This window comes from Sturnira hondurensis, unplaced genomic scaffold (assembly GCF_014824575.4).
Source record: "Sturnira hondurensis isolate 20B ecotype Veracruz unplaced genomic scaffold, ASM1482457v3 Scaffold0019234, whole genome shotgun sequence".
Lineage (NCBI taxonomy): Eukaryota > Metazoa > Chordata > Mammalia > Chiroptera > Phyllostomidae > Sturnira > Sturnira hondurensis.
The window spans coordinates 2,856,078-2,876,261 of record NW_028091865.1 but is presented as its reverse complement, the minus strand read 5'-3'; the positions used below and the strand labels follow the sequence as shown (position 1 = coordinate 2,876,261).

Genomic DNA, 20,184 nt, shown 5'->3' with positions numbered 1-20,184 from the left:
CTCAGGACATGCCAGCACACCGGGGGCCTTGGCCTGACTCTCCCCAACTTCCCTGTACCCTGCCACCCCTTCCTTGCTGCCCCCCATCTCTCCCCACCTGCATCCTTCCCCCCCTCTCTCTAAGGGCCTTTATTTTCTGCGTGGCTCCCTGTACCTGGCGGTCTTTGTGGAAAACAGCCTGCACTTTGCCCTGAGATGGGAAGGGACGCAGCCTCTTTCTCTCTGTGTGCAGACGGCAAGTGCCATCAGAGGACCGCCGGGGGAACCTGTGGCCTCCGTGGTGCTCCCTCAACCAGGGGCGGCTCCCCTGGGCCCAGAGGCACACCAAAAGCCCTGGTACCTCCATGCCCCGTGCAGACAGCACGGGCATGCCCAGGTGGGCCGGCCACATTCCCCTGCAATCAACCTGCAGGCCTCTAGTGTTTCCAGGTCAGGGGACCAGCACGCAAGGTTCTGAGAGGCGGAGGGTGTTGCCTCAGCAATGACTCACATCCCACAGCAGTATGGACGCGTGGTAAGAGGCCGAGGTTGGGAAGCACAATGACACCAACTGGGGAGCAGGCCGGAAGAAGGACCGCACTCGGAGATTCCGCAATAAGGTCTCGTCCTCGGGGCTGAGGTGTGGCCATATGGGACACACGGAAAAATCTCGTGGGAAGAAGCTGGGACGGGAAAGGGAGCAGAGGGGCGTGGGCACTTTGGTTTGATGCCAGCTGCTCTTTTGACGGAGCTGCGACCAGAGCTAAGGGCTTCCTGCTCTCTGGCTCGGTGTGCGCATCCGGAGCGGCCGTGCACGGCTTGGCGACGGCACAGCTTTGCAACTGCACATGCGCACGCCTCTCTCGTTATTAGATCTGCTATCGGCCTGCCCACTAGACTACATCCCGGGCGAAGAGGAACTAAATTCTTGTCAATTCTGTACGCCCTGTAACAGCAGAGTGTGTGCTAGGCAATGGATACTGCATAAATGTTTGATCAATGGCTACATAGACCAACCACTCCGAAACCAAATTACTGAGGAAAATAAACGAGCAAAACCAGGCAAATAAATTACGCGAAACTGTTCTTACAGGGCAATTAAATTCTTGTACGCTTGCATTCCAAGGGTAATTTACTCAAATCCAACATCCAAAATAAATATTTATTGATTATGTACTATATACTCCCATTGTTGTTCAGGGTGCTGAGACTCCAAAGACAGATGTGAATGAATTCAATATTCTTCCTTACCTTAGGGAGCTGAAGTTTTTCATCAGTGGCATGAAAATACACGGAGTAGCAAGGGAAACAAGGGGAGAGTTTAAAAAGACGATGGAACTCTCTGAAGTTTTGCCACCAGACTTAAATTCAAGGAGCTCTCACTCACCAGCAAGTGCGGTGGGGAACAGGGGGAACTTGTCTGTCCTCTACGCAGAGGGGGCGCCTACGGTGGCGGTGGTGTTTGTCCAGGAATGAAATGATGACTATATCATGCCTAACTAACTTGTGGTAAAGGCTTAATGAATGTTAGCAGTTGCAGTTATTATTACTTCACTGGATTTACCATGCTGATATTTGTTCATGTATATTTGTTGATGAANTAGCAAGGGAAACAAGGGGAGAGTTTAAAAAGACGATGGAACTCTCTGAAGTTTTGCCACCAGACTTAAATTCAAGGAGCTCTCACTCACCAGCAAGTGCGGTGGGGAACAGGGGGAACTTGTCTGTCCTCTACGCAGAGGGGGCGCCTACGGTGGCGGTGGTGTTTGTCCAGGCTGCCCAGTTACACGCTCTCGGTGGCGGTGGTGTTTGTCCAGGCTGCCCAGTTACACGCTCTCGGTGGCGGTGGTGTTTGTCCAGGCTGCCCAGTTACACGCTCTCGTCTTCTCCGTCATCCCTCCCTCAGGGCCCGAATGCAGGACGCAATCCCTCTGCCCGCACCACGCCAGGTTCTGGCTCTGTAGGCTTGCTTCTCCTCACACTTCGGATGCCACATCCTTTTAAACCACACCCGCCGGGAGTTAGACCAAGGGTGCAAACTCCAGGAGGCATCGCAAACCCTGGAGATGCTCTTAACATGCCGATTCTGCTTCGGATCTGATGGGAGGCCTGGGATTCTTCCTCCGTGATAGGCTTCCTCTGTGGGAAGACCACGCTCCACACCTTCAGGGATGCAGGGAAGGAAGGAATGAAGCGCTTATCCTTCTGGGCTTCCGGGATGTGCACGCCAACGTCCCTCGGCCAGATCCTAGTGTTACTAAAGAGCTCGTAATGCCTTCGGGATCGGCTATGGCAGAGGCTCTTTATGGGAACGGAAACCGGAATTCGCGCAGCACCCCACCCGGCAGTGCTGTAGGCCAGAGGCCAGGAGCCTGGCACCCCAAACGGGGGAGAAAGAACACGCCCGAGGCGAAGCCTATTTGGGCAGCGCCCCCTTCCTGTGGTGCTTAAAACAACAGCCCGCCTTGCACTTTCCGGATTCTGTTCTGTAGCTCCGGGGAGTGCTAAGTCTGTCCTTTATAAAGGGGACCCGGGGAACCTTCCATCACGAAGCCTGAGATTCCCGCGGGCTTGCTTGTTAGGATCACCCAGGACAGGCATTGTTTAAGGAGACAAGGAATTGGTCAGAGCCCATTGAATTGGGGTGGGCGCGTCAGCCGGCTTGGCCACCATTTGAAGCTGCACCTAGAGTCTGTCCAGAGCCAGCAGTGCCACCGGGCTGTGTACGGAGGGGCACGGTACTTGCACGAGCTTTACCACCAATTCAGATTTTACCACCCCTTTCGGCAGCTGAGTCACCAGGGAAGCTCAGAGAGATCGTGCCACCCGCGCAAGGCCCACTGAGGACGTGAACGCTACCGCGAGCCGCAGCCCGGCCTCTCCAGAAAAGCTTAGGCAAAAATCACGGGCACGCCCTAAAAAGTTGCAGGACACCCCAAACCACAACCTAGCCCCTGGAGCCGGCCGTCTGAGACGGCGGGACCGCCCCGGGGGCGGGGAAAAGGAGGAACCACTTCCGGGAAGCAGCCGCGAAGAGAAACAAGCACTTCCGGTGCGCCGAAAGCGAGGGTCGTTCAGGGTCAGCAGACTCTCACCTGAAGGCCGGCCCGCAGGTGGCGCTAAACCGCCACAGGGACTAAAGTGCATTCCCGGATGTCCGGAAAATTCGGAGCTTCAGACGAGAGTTTCCACGCTTACCCGCAGCCGGGGAACCCCCGGGGTCCGGGGGCCCAATGCGCGCCGCCATGATGACTCGAGGCCCTTAAGTAGAGTGGGCGGGGCCTCGCGGGCGCCCGCGTCGGCGCGGCGGCGTTTCCAGTCCCCGCGGTAGGCGGGCCCCAAGCCCGTGGACGGGCGCACGGGGAACGAGGTCCGGCCCTGATAGGCGGGGTCTCGTTGAGTGACGGCTCGGCCCCGCCTTCCGGTTACGGTGATGGCGGGCGGGGGCGGGGTGTTGGGGCGTTCAACACGGAAGTGCCTCAAGCGTGCAAGGTACGGCTGCGCGGGGCGCTGGTACGGACGGGCGAGGGGCGGGCCTTGGTCCCCTAGAGGTTGCTCCGGCGACTGGAGCGTCGGTTCCGTCCTCCTCGGCCGTGTAATGGCCGGCACCTCCGTCCTGTCCCCCACTCCAGGCTTCGGGTGGACACTGGGCCTGCGTGGCCTGGGCGGGCTTCCTTGGAGATTAAGCCCCCATTTCCCCACTCGCTCGATCGGCTGTAATTAAATCAAAGCCTGGGCTCGGCTGCAATGGCTGAGCTTTCCGCCCCCACAGGGTGCAAAGGTTTTTAGTCTCCTGAATTCGAAGCCTGGGCCAGGTGCCTATTATGATGACCCTGGAACTGGGGTCCTGGGGTGCCCCGAGGAGGCGCTACTAAGGGCTGACTAGTGAGCAGCTTTGCGGGGGCACGGTTTCATGCAAGGGGGGGCGGGGGGAAATCCCTGCCCTCTGAGGCTTGAGCAGTTTTACAGTTAGGTTTACAGGTGTCACGTGGTGCGAATAACCCTTCTTTGGGCCTCCAATGCCCTCGCCCGGCAGGACCTCAGATTTTCCTAGGAAATTTGGCTGTGAACTGTATTACATTATTGAATAATCGTGGGCTTTATTTATTTACTTTTAAGGAACAGTGGGTGCTCCAAATGGAAATGGGAAGGGGCGGGGAGCCGGGACTTGCATTTGAAATGCACCCATGCACTTGGAAAAACCAAATGTGTGAGTCATTGGGGATTTGCTACAGTCTGGTGGTTTTACCTTCCCACCGTCTTAGCCCGGCCGCCAAAAGTTTTCAGAAGGTCAAGAAAAAAAATTGGCAAGTGCATTGCCAATCGGAATTTACCCGTCTGTGTCTTGCCAAGTAATTAAGTCGTTGATTGCATAATCTCATGAATAAATCCTATATTTATTCAGTAGCTTGCATAAGCTACTGAACGAATATGGGGTGTTGTAACTTTGGTTTGGTTTTGTTTTTTCCAACACTGGGTCAAGGTGAGAGATGGGGGGGGGACGTTTCCTTGAAAGATTTGGGTGTTTAGGCTTTGCCTGAAAATGCCGTGTTTAGGTCAAAGAATTCTCTCTTCATACAGAGGCTTGGGGTGATGATTAGCATAGAATGTAGCCACTCACAGCATTTTTCTCTTTCTTGGGCGGCCAGTCTCGGAGCCAGCATGAAGCCCGTCAACTTGTCCTTTGCAGCCTGTGGGTTTCTGGGCATCTACCACTTGGGGGCAGCATCGGCCCTTTGCAAACACGGACAAAAACTGCTGAAGAACGTCAAGGCCTTCGCCGGCGCTTCGGCGGGATCCTTGGCCGCTTCTGTCCTGCTGACAGCCCCAGAAAAAATCGAGGTAACTAAGTATATTCACCAGGCCGTGTTCCTCCGCCAGAAATCACGCCTGAACAGCAAAGGCGGACGTTAACTCGGAGTTAACTGCAGAGAAATAGGCCTTCGCCTGGGAAACAAAAGGTTAAAACGTTTGCGATGTAATCCCTAGGGACCCGGGCTGGGGCCTCGGTGGAAAAGACGATCATTTGGGGGTGACAGTGAGGCAGAAAGTGTAATGCCCGGTTTTACTCTGGAACGTTTGCGTAGTCTTAAGATTCAAGCTCTGTTTCAAGGACAAGGCATTTCTCCCTTCTCTGATCCAGGGTCCCTTATTCCAGGCGGTGAACAGGTGGCGGCGGGTGGCTAACTCGGTCCTTCCCGATTCCCATTAGGCATTCAGTGGGGGCCTGCAATTTCTATTAAGTGGAATGATATTAGAAGTTAATTTGTTTTTCATTCTCACAGTACGAAGAAGCCTCGAATTCCAAGCAGTTTATCCCGAAGTAATAAAAATGAGCCTTCATTAAATATTTCATTGAATGCAATCTGTGTTTTAAAAATTTCTGTTCTGCTTCTAGGCATTGATTATGCATTCGCTGACTTGGAGAGCCGGCTTTCTTTCAGAGGTGGAGCGTGTATTTGTTAACTCCTTCCGTACCCAGGGGCCTCTGAACAGCAGTCAAAGACGATGAACACTTCTGTGTCCAAGAATGAATTTAAGGGACATTTAAATTTCCACAAGCACATGTTGCCCATTAAAGATCGTGTTTTCAGATCTACGCTGAGCTGCTTGTAAAAGGGAACACTGGATTCGAGGCCAGTGATTCAGAAATGCCCCTGTCTTTTCACCAAGTCTTTCCAGGATGGCTTCAATGGCAAGTGGAGAAGTTAGGGCTCCGGGGATCACGCCGGGTGAGAACCTGGCGTCGTCGGGGACACTGTCAGTCAGGCACAAACGCCTTCCAGATAGACGCCTGGGCTGGGAGCCGCCAGCTATGGCGGGCACTCCCTTCCCAGCCGTGTTTTCCTTCCGAAGCTGCTAGGGGCCGTTTCCCCCACTGTGGGGCGGTCTTTCACAGGCGGGGGAAACCCTGAGCTTTGCAGTTGGGTGGGCTCTGTTGCACATTGTCAGCCGGTTTGGAAATGTACTCGGTGTGGTGGAGGATGAACCCGATGTGGAAATACAGCCTGAAATCGGGTGATGGTCACACACGCAGTGCTTTACCTGAATTTGAGCCTGGACTCACCGTATGTTCAAACCACATGACCTGTGCTGCTTTATTTCACGGTGCCTTGGAGACCCGTTCGCGTCGCTGACTTGTGCCAGCACGACGGAAGAATGAGTCTTTACCCCCACTTACGTTGGGGGTTGGAAATGCCGCTTCATGTACCCAGGCCTTCCTCGTTTCTCCTTCCCAGTAACTGTTCAGCTATTTGGCTTAAGGCTATTTTTTTTTTTTTTTTTTTTTACCATTTGAAACACACCACTTGTAGGAGGGCTTCGGGTTTTTCGAGCCCACTGTCTTCTGCCCACTCCAATCCCCGTGAGCTCTGTTCTCCCTGATGGTGTGAGCTCCTGCACAACTTGGCGTTGGAGTTGTGACAAGTAGGGGCGTAATCAACCCAGTTCTGAGCGCACGCATGCATAATGCAGAGGGGCACCTGACGCTGGTGTATTTTTGGGTACGAGGCAGATGGAGACGTTGCTAGGTAAAGAGCTCAGCGCGCAAGCCCTCCCTCGTGGCTTGTTCATAATTTGCAAGCCATGGCGAGACGCAAGGGTGACTGACTCCGTTCCTTCATAAGTTTCCCATCTGGGCAGGGGGGGTGGGTAACTAAAATTAATACCAGACAACGGCTGAGTGCTGCCCAGCTTACTAGAAGGAGCATGCATTTTATTTGGGGGGCTGCCCCACTTGTCCCCTGGGAGCCCGGAGCAGCTTCCTGACGGGCGAGCACACATCCTCTTGTCCGGCCACCTCCAGCACACCCACCTTGTAGCACTCAGGGCTGCTGATCTCCCGTCCTACCTGCCCCCCCCGCCCCCCCCCCGCCCCCCCGGCTCCTGGCTCATTCAGGACAGGGCCCACCTTTCTGTGCCCCTTGTGACTTAGCTGCCTCCTCGCTCCATGACAACAATGCCTCTGGGGTCTTTGCTCTCTATTGTCACTGGTCCTTGCCTCTCCTACGAACACCTCCGTCTCCTGTCCAACTGCTGTTCCTATTTTCGGCCGCAGCCCGATGAGACATTAGGAAAGATAGTTACTCTCTTCAGGCCTATTTGCTTCCCTGTCAGGTGGGCGATTTTGTGAAGAGGAGTTGACGGAGGCCGAATCCGTGGGTCCCAGTCTGCGCTGCTTGCTAGGTCCACTCAATCCCAGTGCCCAAGACTGGTCCCCAAAGGCTCGCATTCACTGCTTGCGAAGGACAGTCGCCAGTCATCGGGAATCCTTCCTCTGATACTGGTGGTGTCCTGAACAGTCGGAGCCACGGAGTGGGGAGGGGGAGAGGGGATTTATCGTGTCAGAGAAGTCTGTGGAAGAATGTGCTCAACCACAGTCCCAGCCTTCAGGAGATCCCCAGCTGTGGCCATGCCCTTGGAGAGGATTTTTAAAAAAAGCAGCAAAGGTTGCCCTGGAAGCAACACAGAGCTTGCTGGGGGACCAAGAACAGCAGCGAGGGCCAGGCCAGGTAGGCGTCGGCATCTGGGCACCTGTGCGGGAGTCTGGCCTCCGAAGGCCGGCGTGGGGTTTACAGGCTCCAGGTGCCGTGTGTGATCGGAACAGAGTTCTGCAATCAGAATGATTTTTTTTTTAATCAAAACGTAGAGTCACCCATGATCTTTATGTTTCAGGAATGCAATGAATTTATCTACCAGTTGGCTGAAGAAACCCGAAGGCAGTCTCTCGGGGCAGCGACCCCTGGCTACGATTTCATGGCCCGGTTGAGGTATGTGTGTCCTTGTCTCGCCCACGGCCTGTTCCCCGCAGAGCGCATGGAGGTGGTGCCGAGGTGAGCCCACGCTTCCTAAGCCGTGGCAAGCTCGGCCCAGCCTGCATTCACAGGGCGTTGGGTGGCCCGCGGTGAGTGACGTGGGCCCCACGTTCTTCCCCAGAAGCGGAATGGACTTGATCCTCCCTCCCGACGCCCATGAGGTGGCCCACCACCGACTGCATGTCTCCATCACCAACACCAGGACCCGAAAGAACCTCTTGGTCTCCAGTTTCTCCTCCAGGGAGGACCTCATTCAGGTAACGCACTTCCTGTTCGAGGGCGAGGGCGGGTGCCGACGTAAGCCCTTCTCCCGGGCACCGAGCACCGCCACGCTCTGTAGACGCAGCGTGTTCTTTCGCGCCTGACACGGGGCGTGCCCGGCGAATGGTGCAGGGGGTGAGTGGACCCACCCCCTGCGGACACGCAGCTGCCGCGGCCCCTGTACCAGTTCTGCGCGTCTCTCGCGATGCTCAGCACCCTCACGCTTATTCTGGGAGGCGGGCCTCCCGGGCAGTCGAGTAGCCATAAATCGGTTCCTTACATGAACGTAGCTAGTCATGGCGGTTTAGGTAAGACTCTGAACGTGGACTGTGTTCTTCGGCTGGCCCTTCTGTGAGTCAGAGCGACGGGTGCACTGGCTTCCCTTGCGTTGCTTTTTAACGGAGGAGACCTGAGTGAGAGGGTTCACGGGGCGGACCGAGGTCTCCCTCATGGCCAGTGGGGACGGGTGGTGGAACCCAGCTCTCAACTTTTCAATCCTGCGTTCCCTGTGGCATCTTCCTGTGGTTGTGAGGCCCTCCTTTCTATCCAAAGGCACTGGACGGTTGGTTGGTCGGTTGAGAATTCGCTATGTCTGCAACACGCTCAGGCCACCAATGTGCAACTGACCGTGTGCATGCTAAGGTAATAGGCGATGTTTCTGTCCACCGAGAAGGGGGCGCTTTTCTTAGCAAAGACGGGTGGTTTTTCCTTTCTTTTTCCCTCTGGGGGATTCACAGCAGGCTGCCGGGGACACGGAGCAGGCGTGTTTGGATACAGGACGAGGTGTGCACGGGCCACGAGAGGTCCGGGCTCCGCCTGGATTGGATGGGGAATGCATCAGTGCTCACGGCTGGATCTCACTGCTTGGATCTCACTGTTCGAACCACGTCATTCATTCAAACACCTAATGAAACGTCGAAGGGGCGAGGAAAGCTGCCTCGTGCTGTAAGAGATTAGAATGTGTGCCCTCCGTGTCCTGCTGACGCCAGCCCCTCACCAGTGCGTTCGGAGGCGAAGCTACGGTGTTTCTGTCACCTCATTACACCCTTATGCAGACTTACAAGCTGTGAAGGGGGCCTGGTCCATCGTGCCCGAGGGATCCCAGGCAGTCAGTGCCGATATAGGCACATGAGGCTTCCCGTGTGTCAGGACCCTGCTTCCGGTGTGAGTGGCAACAGGCCCAGGGGCCCCGGGGTCCTAAAACTAGGGGAGTCCGTCCCCACTGGGCCTGTGCTCAGCCACCCTCTGTACAGCTGTTCCCATAACCCGTCCCCATGGGCTCGTCACTGTTCAGCCAAGTCCATTCTTTGCGGCTTTGTGCGTTTGGTTTCTCCTGTCCGGCTCCCTCCACAGCAATGGGAGCTCCCCAAAGGCACAGAGGCAGCGTCGCCGTCTTCTGTCTGCCGCCATGTCCCAGCCCCTGGCACGGCGGCCGCTCCATCCGTACACATTCGGTGAACGAACACGCCCGAACGAATACGCCAGCCGAGGGGGCCCCCCTCCTGCAGTGTAACTGAAAGCAGAGGAGAAGAGCCCAGAACCCGGATCCTGCACGCGCAGTGACCTGCACACAGTCATCCAGCAGGTCAGCGGCCGGCCGGGCCTGCACTCCAAGGGTCTGGCCGTCTGTGTGGTCACACTGTGCGCTGGATAGGACACCCTCCTCTCCGCTCCTTGTGTGCGAGGACGTGTTTGCTGAGTGACAGCCCCCAAAGCCGTCCCCAGCCCAGTCCCCAGCACCTGTGACTATGTCACTGGACTTGGCCTGTGGGATTTTGTCCGTGCCGTTATGTCCTGAGACAAGACATGATCCTGGACAGTCTGGGTGCACCCACGCTAGGTCCTCCACAGCGGACACGTTTTCCAGATTGCCTGCCCCCTCGCTGGGTCTGAGACGTGGCCGTGCCCACGGAAGGACAGCACACAGGCCTCTCTAGGCACTCCGGGGCACTCTCCCTGCACCCCAGCAGGACACAGGGGCCTCCGTCCCGCAGCTGCGGGAGGGGCACTGCCGGGTGTGAGTGAGAAGAGCCCAGGAAGGACCGCAGCCCTGCAGCCCTGCTGAGGCCCGGGTGAGACCCCCGCCAGCCTGCAGCCTGCAGACGTCGGGGTCACGGATGGGGCCGTTTACGTCTCCGAGTTCCTGGTAATCAGTTACGGCAGCATGGGCACACTCTCGCAACAAGTAAACACGATTTCCTCTGGTTCCCTTTGTTTTGGGTAATGACTGTTCAGAGAATGGGTGTAATTATTGGAGTTCATTGAACAGAAGAGAAATAGTTGACGCCGATGTGTAATACCTTGTAAGGGGGATAATTGAATAATTAGCAGTTATCCTGCAGTATACAAGCAGCATTTGCAAATGTTTCGGAGAGCGCTCTAGCCTTGCTCAGAACCGAAGGAAGGAAGGGTGCACGGCTCCTTGATGGCAGGTGGTGGCTACACAAACGTGAGTGTGTCTGCTAGAATCCTCTGAGGCATCTGGCTCAGAAGAACAACACTGGGTGGAGACCAGGCGCGGGGAGAAGAGGAGCAGGAGGGGACAGGAAATGGCCCCCCTGCGAGGAGTGACATTGTCAGGCAGACGCCCTGCCTAAGGTGCTCGGCTGGTGGGAGCATTTGTCGGCAGTGGCGCGGCCGGAAGACTGGGGTTCTGACCATCCAGGTCAGGGCGAGGAGAGAAGAAAGCCGCTGGCCAGCCCTTCGCATCCTCGGGTGGAGTCAGGGGGCTGGGTTTCCACAGAGGGGAAGCAACTCATGAGGAGTAGCTCGAGTCTCTGGGGGGCTCTGCACCCCTGCCCTGCACAGTGGCCTTGGGTTTACTTCCCTCTCCAGAAAGTCTGTACTTTCCTCCCCAGAAGCAAAGATGAGATCAGGAAACCTACGCACATTTGAACATTCGTCTTCAACACAGCGTCATCAGGAAGGAAAATCTTTGTTTCAGATAGCCATACGTCGCTTCCATGGCTGAGGACAATGACTTTGAAAGGCGCCATGCACGCCTGGTGTCTGCCCAGCGCAGATCTCTGGATGGTCCACGTTCAAAGTGGATGCCGTGTGTTTTCTGGAATTGCCTCTGGACAGACATGTATCCTCTCGGACCTATACACCCAGCAGCCTGCCAGGAAGAACAGCATCTCTCTTGCGGAGAAACGCTGTCCCCATCGCTAAAGGTCCTCAATTTCCACGCACGTAGTAGGATGTGCGTGCAGCAAGATCTCACGTCTGGCTGCCGGGAGGTGAGGTGAGGACGGAATCCCAGATGGGCCACTATCTCGGGGAGGCTGGGGAAGAGAACTGCGAATCTGTCTTTGAGTTCCAGCCACGCCAGCAGGTCCCGAAGAAGCAGCCAGATCCTCGTTAAACTCCCCAGTCAACTTTAGGTACAGCCGAGACTGCTTGGCAAGTTCTTCTCTGAGGAAGCCAGGCCACGTGCGGTTCTGAACAGCCCCTGTTCTACGGCGTGTGCCGCGGAGAGAGCCAGCCAGAGTGTGGGTTGCAGACTCGCTTGGCCGTGTCTCACGCAGTGGCTCCAGGGCGCCACTAACCTTTACGTCTATCCTCGTGGGTGCAGTAAGACTGAAACAAAGCCCCCGTGCACGATTTCACATTTGGGAAAGGCCTCAAGTGCTGGGCCAGGGAATGAGGGCCAGCGAGGCAGGTGCCTGCTCCCTGCGTCGGCGCCCTCCACCTTGACCTGGCTCTGTGTCCCCAGGGGAGAGCAAGGGCTCAGTCACCCCCACGGAGAACCCTTGCTCTGGACGTACCGAGGTTTCTCGGGGAGACAAGTCCACTGGCAAGACGAGGAGGCGGGACAGGTCACAGCACAGGCTCAGGGCCAGTGCTTTGTTGAGGGGCCCTGGGAGGTCAGTCCACCTGTCCTTCTACAGAAAAGACGGCGGGGAGCACACTGGGAATGAGAGAAGCCGTGAAATTCCCGAGTGTGGGACGCCGATTCCCCCTGCGAACTTACTCTGATGTGCCGACCAAAGGCCGTTATCAGAGGCGGCGGAGCGGGGAGGGAACAGGTGCCTTGATTCGGAGGCGACAGGTGTGTCCCGGCCCCTGCATTCCTCCCGCCATTTATGAGGACTCCTGCCGTCACCTTCCGCGGGAACGTCACGGTGCCGCATCTTCATCCAAATGCTTCAGAAGAGCCCCGAGCATTAGCTTGTGAACCTGGCATTCTACTTTGACACAGGGAGAACACGAACCGCTTAATTCTGGCTCTGTGGGGAGGGATTTCTTTTTTTAAGTAGGGCACCTATCTGCGTGCAGCGTGGAGAAATACATCATTATATTTATAGAGCATCAGATCTTTGCAGACCTCTCAGGACTGTGAATTCACAGTGTGTGCGCTGCCGGTGTGTGCGCTGTCTTCTCGCACCCAACAGGCCAGCAGCAGTGGGGAGGCATCGTCGTCGCCTCTCCCACAGTGGAGGCGGGGTGGGGGGCGCCAGGTGTCTCCATCGCCCCCCAGAGAAGGGCAGACCCTGGCTGGTGCTGAGCCCGGCCCCGTAGACGATTCAGCAGCGAGCCCGTGAGCCTGTGCGCGCGTATGTCTCCCTGGGCTTTGGCAGTGAGGAGCCAGGGCGTGGAGCCGAGGCCACTGAGTTCCCGCACGGGACGCAGAAGGCAGCAGGCTCCCGCTGCGTCAGGGTGGCCTTTCCTGTGGGGATCGCGTCCCGCCGGGGACTGGCTCACCAGCGTGACTGTCCTTTAGCCTCACCTCGCAGTCAACAGCCTTTGGGAGCAGAGCCCACAACACCCTCCGAGTTCCCAGTCATTCTGAACAAGGATTTTCAAATCCGTTTGGGGGCCATCATGCGTCTGCAAGTGTGCCGGGCCAAAGAAAGCCCTCAGGACCTCCGCCAGCAAACCGCCCCAAAGTCTCTGCTTAACTATTGAAAGACCGGGGCTTAAATGTTCCCTTTCCCAATCAAATCAGCGGCAGCTCAGAAGCTGCACTGCAAAATAAGGCGTGTCCCCTGTCGGGAAAGCTCTGGGAGCCCACACCCTGGAGGAAGAGACCGCCCTGTTGAAACGGCAGGCTCTGCCATCTGTGTCCATGATACGACTCAGCCAGTCTCATCCCCGCCTGCCCACACCTCAGGTCTCCAGGCCCCGTCCCCGCAGATCACACGCGGCTCCCTGAGCAGCGTCCCGGCGGCACAAATCAGCCCACCCCGGACCCGCGGGTTCCTGGGACAAGCACAGGGGTTCGTCCCTTTGGAAAACAGGACCGAGACCCTGAAATCGTTTTGACAGCCTGTGAGAGAACACCAGGAATACCTCTTTCTCACTGGGCCATACTCAAGAATTTAGACCTAACTGGGCTTTTCGTCTTGACCTGAAAATACCGATTTTACTCAGGGGAAGTCAGTGCACTCATGGAAAACACTGAAGGGTCCATGGTCTTTGCAAGTGTCCACTGTTGTCTATTTCAGTGCATCCCATTGCGCACTTGAAATATACAGAACTTATGTAACGGCGATAGCAATTTTCTTTTGTTTTTTACAAAGGGTCCAATTTTGCGGTGCACGGTACGCCGGGCCTGTCCTCAGGGTGGGAGGGCCTCCGTTCACCAGCTGAGTGTCTCTGTCTCCCTGCAGGTTCTGCTAGCGAGCAGCTTCATCCCCGTCTACGCGGGGCTCAGGCCGGTGCAGTACAAAGGACAGGTAACCTCCTCACCCCCGGCGCGTTGTCGGGGACCGCCGTGTGCACACGTTCCCTTTCAGGGTCCACTTGCGTCACTCTCCGTGCTGGCGGCTGGCTGCCGGTCAGCGCAGAGGAGTTCTCTCGTGAACGGTCCGGTTTCTGCTCACAGAAAACAGAAACCCAGCACAGCGGCGGTGGCCCCTGACCCTGAGGCTCTCACGGTTGAGGCTGACTGGGCTGCCCCTTTTGACATCGGCTTTCAAAATCCCGTCCTTTGTTTCATGGTGCGAAAGACTTTCTTCCTGAAAGAGTCCTAGTCACCGTCCCTTCTGCAAATGGCACGATGCGACACTGAGCGGCCGGGCACGCCTGCTCCCCCAGACCCCTCCGCCCACAAACCCCCCGCCCCAGGGCCCTGCCGCACAGCAAGCCCCCTCCTCCTTCCTGCACTTACCCGTGGGGTTCGAGGAGGGCGGGTGCAGAGAGCCCTCTTCACGCAGGGCTGCCACTTACGGCGGGAGGCCCAGGTCGGCGGGCAGGGTCACGGGCAGCAGCCCCCAGGGGCAGCTGTCAGCGCTGCCCGAGGATGCCCGGCCAGCTCCCTGGGCGCCCCGCTCCCTGTGTGTGCTTGGCGCTCCCCACTGCCCTGTGCCCGCTGCTCCCGGCATGCACCCCTGCGAGGTCAAATACGGTGTCTGCCACACCCGAGCCAGAGGTGTGTGACACACACCACAGAGGCGCCTTGTGTCCTCATGTATCACACACGGAGCCGGGGGATGCACTGTAGAACCACAGTCAGTATCTGACACCGCAGAGGCATCCATTCCTAACTAGACACTGTCCGTGGAACACATACCAGATGTTTGTATTTGACATACAGTCTCTCATTAACACAGATGCAAGGTCAGGCACACATTGCTCACGAATCAGTTCCACTTGTTTCCTACATCCACAGCGTATGTGTGTTCTTAAATTGTGCAAGGACTGCTGAGGAGGGCAAGGCGCGGGGACCAGTAGGTCACTGCTCTGTCCGGGATGGTCAGAGCACAGCCAGGCGCGTGCCCCGGCCGGAGATGGCAGCCACGACAGTCTGGGGCACTGGACGGCACGCCCACGCACGGAGCGCCTGGCCGGGGCGACTGTTTCTCCTTTGACCTTGGAGGTTGACGACCCTGGGCCCCCCTGACTGCTGTCTGTAGCACTTTGTGCTGGACTCTGCCGGGATGTGCGGTGGGTGGGGGAGTGACACAGCTCCTGTGGCTCCGGGTGACCCGCACCACCCGGAGCTGCCGGCAGCTCTGTGCACTGCGTCTTTCCCTCCTCGTTAATCCAATCGGAACAAGCTCACAAGAGCCCACGAGATTCGGCAGAATGATTTCCTGCAAGAGCCGTCATTAGCCCTGCAGGGCATCCATCGGAACACTCTGCACCTCAGCAGCCCGATTGCCTCTCGTCCTGAAGTGGGAGAGGTCACGTGCGCCCCGACTGAAGTCCCGTGACACGGGGTGCACGCTCTCAGCTCCCCTCGCTGAGACCTACGCAGACTCCGCACCCCGTGGTGGGAGATGTTCAGTTGAGACTATGACAGAGGAATTTGGAAGGTGCGTCTTTCCCTGCACGCACCCCGACCCCGGGTATTAACTCGTTCTGGGAACCGGTATCCACGCCCAAAACGATCACAAAACAAAACAGGAAAAGAAAAAAGGAAAGAAAAGAAGCTATGGGTTCTCCTTATTTATTGCAACCCCCCTTCTCCCCACACTGGTTCTATAACTATATACACCCATACAAGCCTATGTTCACACACACTTCATCCACAGAACCGTGCAAACACGGGTGTGTTACATACACTCAAACACACAGGGATAGGAGTGTGTGCATAACACATATAACGATATAATAATGGGTATTGTGTTCTTTTAAAAACACCGACGGTCGAGAGATGATCCAGGTCAGGTTCATTTTCAGCTCGTCTACCCAGGTTTTCTCCGAAAGGCAGTGCCCTCCGAACCTTTTTTCAACACGTTGTCACTATTTATTTCCTGGTGGAGAGTTGGTGGCTGGCCAAGGCCATGGTGAACCATGTAGTCTGGTCATTCAGTCCCCAGCCTGAGAAATGAAAACAAGTAAGAAAGACATTTAAATGAGGGGGGGGGCTTATGAAAAGGGCATGAATTCTTTTGAGCTCAGAATGCTGCCTCCTACCCCGTTTCTGCCTCAATGCGCCTTTGGGCTGAGTAGCCCGGCTTTCCTCTCCTACGTCACATTTTCAATGTTCACGTGAAACTCGGCACACGGTCTGCTCAGCAAAGGTTTCTTGGGGACGGGTATTCAACCATTACCAGACGCTGTTTTTTGTTTGTTTGTTTGTTTGTTTGGCATAGCAACAGAAGGATCTTTCCCATGAGAGCGATGACTAGAGGACCTTGACCCGGAGTCCTGTGGGTGTGCTCACAGACTGCGGGAGCTCAGTGCGTTAATACGTCAGCCCACGGACGGACCTGGAGTCTGTTGCTTTGAACACACCGCGTCAGGCACGTGGTGCCTCCTTGGCCGTCCTTCCTCGGCACGCAGTGCTGCAGAAGCCCCCGAAGCTTCGCTCACCCGCTCTGTCGACCTGTCTCCCTCCGGGCCCCGTCTGAAAGTACAGTCTTCTGAGCAGTACCTGTGTCTTAAGGAGCACTTCCCACCCATCTTGGGCCTGCACCCTCCTGTCCCCGGGACTCACTTTGGAAACGGCAGGGTTTCCGGTGGCTCTGTTTCGGTTCGCTACAGAACATGCTGCTGTCCAGTTCTCACGGCAGCAAGGAGCTGTGCCGTGGTGGTGGGTGGTCGGTTCAGTGTCAGACGTGAACTTGACTCTGCCCTTGGGTTAATAAAGAATGCGTCCCAACCGAATGGCACGTAGCTTTGATGCATGCACCGTCCTCAGTAAAAACTGATGTCTGTCTGATTGGACCTAGTTGAGTTAAAGTCTCTGAATGATTGGTTAGGTTCACCCCCCCTCCCCACCCCCCCCCCCGTTCTGCCAAGTTTCTTACTGTGTGCGTGCGAGGCATGGGTACGCACGCACCTTCTGCTTTTAAAACAGAACCGCTGTTGGATCAGTCCCGATAAATGGCGATTTAAGAGCCTCTCCCAGGCAGGGGGCGCAGAAGGAGCAGAGAGCCCTCCCCGGTGCTGACGGGGCTCTTTCCCTCCACAGAAGTGGATGGACGGCGGCCTCACCAACAGCCTCCCCATCCTGCCGGGGGGCCGCACCGTGACCGTCTCGCCCTTCAGCGGGCGGCTGGACATCTCCCCGCGGGACAGAGGGCAGCTGGACCTCTATGTTAACATCAGCAATCAAGACATCATGGTGAGTGCTCACGCTCGAGGATGTGGGAAGAGTTTTACGTCCCTAAACTTCTCCCCACGCCTGCACGGTCTTGCAGGCCCACGGATAATTTTCTGTGCAAGTTACGTCTTGTCGGGAATGTATCTTTCCATACTTGACAATGTGGTTCATGCACCTAGGCCTCAGTGCTTGCAGACTATGAGTCTGTAACTCCTTTACAGTTTAACAACCACCTATTGGGGAAGTGGTTTCTCCTTCTTCACTTCTTTCCACGTCCATGCCCTTGGCAGGATGTCAGGGAAACGTGAAGTTAGATGGTATCTTCCTTGACAATCACGCAGAGGATACACATCCCATAAAGTATATAAACCTGGGGGAGAGAATCTTCGGGTCTCCACTGAGTAATGTACGTGGAAAGGTCCATTCTCTTAATCCAGCTGCCAACAGGGGGCGCTGTTGCAAGCAGGAGGTGTTTGCTAGAGTCTGCAGACAGGTGTGGCCATCTCTTCTGGCACCTGGCAGGGGAGACCCGGGGTGCTACTCGGCACCCCGCAGTGCCCAGGAGAGACCCCTGCAGAAAGAGGCATCAGGCCTGGAACATCGGTCGTACCCAGGCCGAGAAATGGGGGGGCATCAGCTAGTCTATGGGGGGGCGTTCACGGTTCAGGGTTAGTGTTTTCCTCCTGACGCTTTATCACTGATCACCCCTACGGTGGGAGAGCTCAGGTCACAGAAAACACGTACATGGACCGACCCTGCCGTGCCCTACAGCCCCACCTGTCTTTCTGTCCTAGCTGTCCGTGGCCAACTTGGTGAGGCTGCAGCAAGCCCTGTTCCCCCCCAGCAAGGGGAAACTGCAGGGCCTGCACCAGCGTGGCTTTGCCGATGCCGTCCAGTTTCTGCGGAGGGAGAGCTGGTTCGAAGACCGTGCCTGAACGTCCGCGCTGCAACGCACGTCCCGGCCGGCGTGCGTGGGGCTGGCCGCTCAACAGTTTCACCGAGTCAGACGTCTGTGCAATCGGTTCCTGTTTGTGATGCTTGTCATTAGTTTTCATACTTCCACTTTCACTCAGTGCCAGGAAGGAAGAGGCGTTTCCTGAGAATGGGGCCCTGCCGCTAGGGGGCAGCCCCGGCGACGGCGACGATGACAACGACTCGTGACCAGGCAAACTGCTGGGAAGCATGAGGAGCCACGCCCACCTCCTTCCTCAGGAGTTATGCACGGACTCACGGCAGAGCAGCGATGTTGCTCGGCATTTGTAACTTTTCCCCCTCTGGCAAGGCAGTTAAAACCTCTTGTGTTGCACCCTGGCTGGGGTGGCTCCCTGGACTGAGTGCTACACTGTAAACCAAAGGGTTGGAGTCCCAGTCAGGGCACACGCCTGTGTTGCGGGCCAGGTCCCCAGTGGGGGGCGCTCGAGAGTCAACCACACGCTGAGGTTTCTCTAGCTTTCTTTCTCCCTCCCTTCCCCCCTCTCTAAAAATAAATAAGTAAAATCTTTTTTTAATTTTTCAAAAAAACAAACCCAACCTCCTGTATTGTTTCACTGCTTTCCATGAACTTTGGGGGGGGGGGTTCTCTGTTTCTCTCTTCATTGTCAAGTCTGCTTACTCCCTCGATAGGTCACCTCTGGTCGTTGCATGTGAATGTTCAGCTTGTATGATGGTTTAATACATTCTGTGTGGCCGCCTCCCCGAGCGAAGACACATCTTCATGCATCGGGCCTGTTAAAAGCAGTTGGTCCCTACAGCATGCACCTTTCAGCACGTTGGTGGCTGGTGGCTGGTGGCTTCCTTGAAGGACCTTGTACGGCCATGGACGGGCATGTATACCGGGCAGCAGACTTCTCATGGGAGTGGGGGGGGTGGGGAATGGGGCTGTGTCCTGCTGTGCATTCCCCTGCAGACGCGGCGTTCTGTGGGGCTGTACCCAGTTCTCACGGGAGGCGAGTCCACACTGCTCGGTGCTGCTCTGACCGCGGGTGTGTCCCCACACTCGTGGACTGATGGTGGGCAGGCAGGCAGTCCCAGCAGGTGGGGCTGGCTCACAGCGACCAGCCCTCCGGGGCCCTGTGGCACTGGTGTGTACAAGTGTGGAAGAGGCTTGCTCCCCCAGATCCCGGGAGGTTGGCAGGGTCCTTACCGTGCCCACAGCTTGCTCAGTCCCCACGGCCCCGTTGGAGCCGTTTCCTGACATCAATGATCTATCATTAAAAATTGCACTCGTCGTTTCTCTTTTTTTTCCCCCCAACACCTCTCTTTACCTTGTAATGATGGTCACCCACTGCTTCCCTTGACAGTTAGACAACATAGATTGGGTTTTAAAGTTATGTCATGAAACAGCACACAGTATTCAAACACCAAAACTGTTGCATGTGAAATTCGCAGCACTGGATATAGCCAGTGTGTGTCAGAAGCTTGCCAAGGCACAGCTGTCCGGCTCTGGGCTTTGCACGGGGATTCTAGACGCACAGACTCTCTTGCTGACTGCAGGCGGAGGAAGAGGATACAATGTAATACAGACGGGAGATGTTACAGAACTTGAACCTTCCCTGGTGCTGTGAGCCAGAGCCACCCCAATAAATTGCTCTTTAACACATGCATGTAATGGCTGTCCTGTTAATACTAATCACACAGAGGATTCACATCCCTTAGTTTTACGGTTGAGGAACCAGCCCTTTGGGAAGTTTGGGGCTTTGAGGTGGTTCTCGCCCAAGGTGTGTCTACACCGTAGCAAAATAAAACCGACAGTTGAGGTCATTACCCACACAGCTCAAGGCCCGAGGAAAAGCAACAGTTGCCGATCGGGAAAATAGTGGCAACAGCAGCCGTTATTAATATGATTATCTATCTGCAGAGCGCTGTTTACTTGGCTGCATTCGCCTTGGAACTGCTGAGCTCCGCTGTTCACTTTGCCTCCGGGACAGAACGCAGAGCTCCCTGCTAATACACGTACTTAAGTATTCCTCTCATAGGTCCCCTCAGGGTCATTTCCCCCGCTCTTGACTGACACGAGAAAGGCAAACATGTCACTCAGTCCTTTCCGCGCCGCCGAGAGCATCTGTGACTGTGCGGCCCTGCACAATTTGTCATGATTGCATGTCCGCCTTAATCTCGAAATAGGCGGTTCTCTTA

The 20,184-nt window shown here is 56.2% G+C and overlaps 1 protein-coding gene and 1 long non-coding RNA gene across 5 annotated transcripts in view; one reads left to right on the top strand and one right to left on the bottom strand.

The window, feature by feature from the left end:
- LOC118974328 (uncharacterized) overlaps window positions 1–3,319 on the bottom strand; it is a 66,486-nt gene extending 63,167 nt beyond the window's left edge. Inside the window, exon 1 of the long non-coding RNA XR_005063873.1 lies at window positions 3,075–3,319. This is a non-coding gene — a long non-coding RNA (uncharacterized LOC118974328). The remainder of the gene's footprint in view (window positions 1–3,074) is intronic.
- Window positions 3,320–3,446: 127 nt separating this feature from the next.
- On the top strand, window positions 3,447–18,413 carry PNPLA4 (patatin like domain 4, phospholipase and triacylglycerol lipase). 4 transcript variants are annotated; one of them, XM_037027704.1, is made up of 7 exons: window positions 3,447–3,492; window positions 4,629–4,821; window positions 7,654–7,748; window positions 7,915–8,050; window positions 13,667–13,732; window positions 16,918–17,070; window positions 17,844–18,412. In XM_037027704.1, exons 2-7 carry the CDS (start codon window positions 4,642–4,644, stop codon window positions 17,982–17,984), a joined length of 771 nt encoding a protein of 256 aa, XP_036883599.1. In that variant the 5' UTR covers window positions 3,447–3,492; window positions 4,629–4,641; the 3' UTR covers window positions 17,985–18,412. The 4 variants fall into 4 exon arrangements, with proteins under 4 accessions (XP_036883599.1, XP_036883602.1, XP_036883601.1 ...); XM_037027707.1 differs by lacking the exon at window positions 3,447–3,492 and adding an exon at window positions 3,564–3,794; XM_037027706.1 differs by lacking the exon at window positions 3,447–3,492 and adding an exon at window positions 3,564–4,189.
- Window positions 18,414–20,184: the final 1,771 nt, after the last annotated feature.

Coding starts and splice junctions, on each gene's coding strand:
- PNPLA4 (XM_037027706.1), top strand. CDS start 4,167: ATGCACTTGGAAAAACCAAATGT. Junction 4,822..7,653: donor CAGCCCCAGAAAAAATCGAG/GTAACTAAGTAT, acceptor TTTATGTTTCAG/GAATGCAATGAATTTATCTA. Junction 7,749..7,914: donor GATTTCATGGCCCGGTTGAG/GTATGTGTGTCC, acceptor GTTCTTCCCCAG/AAGCGGAATGGACTTGATCC.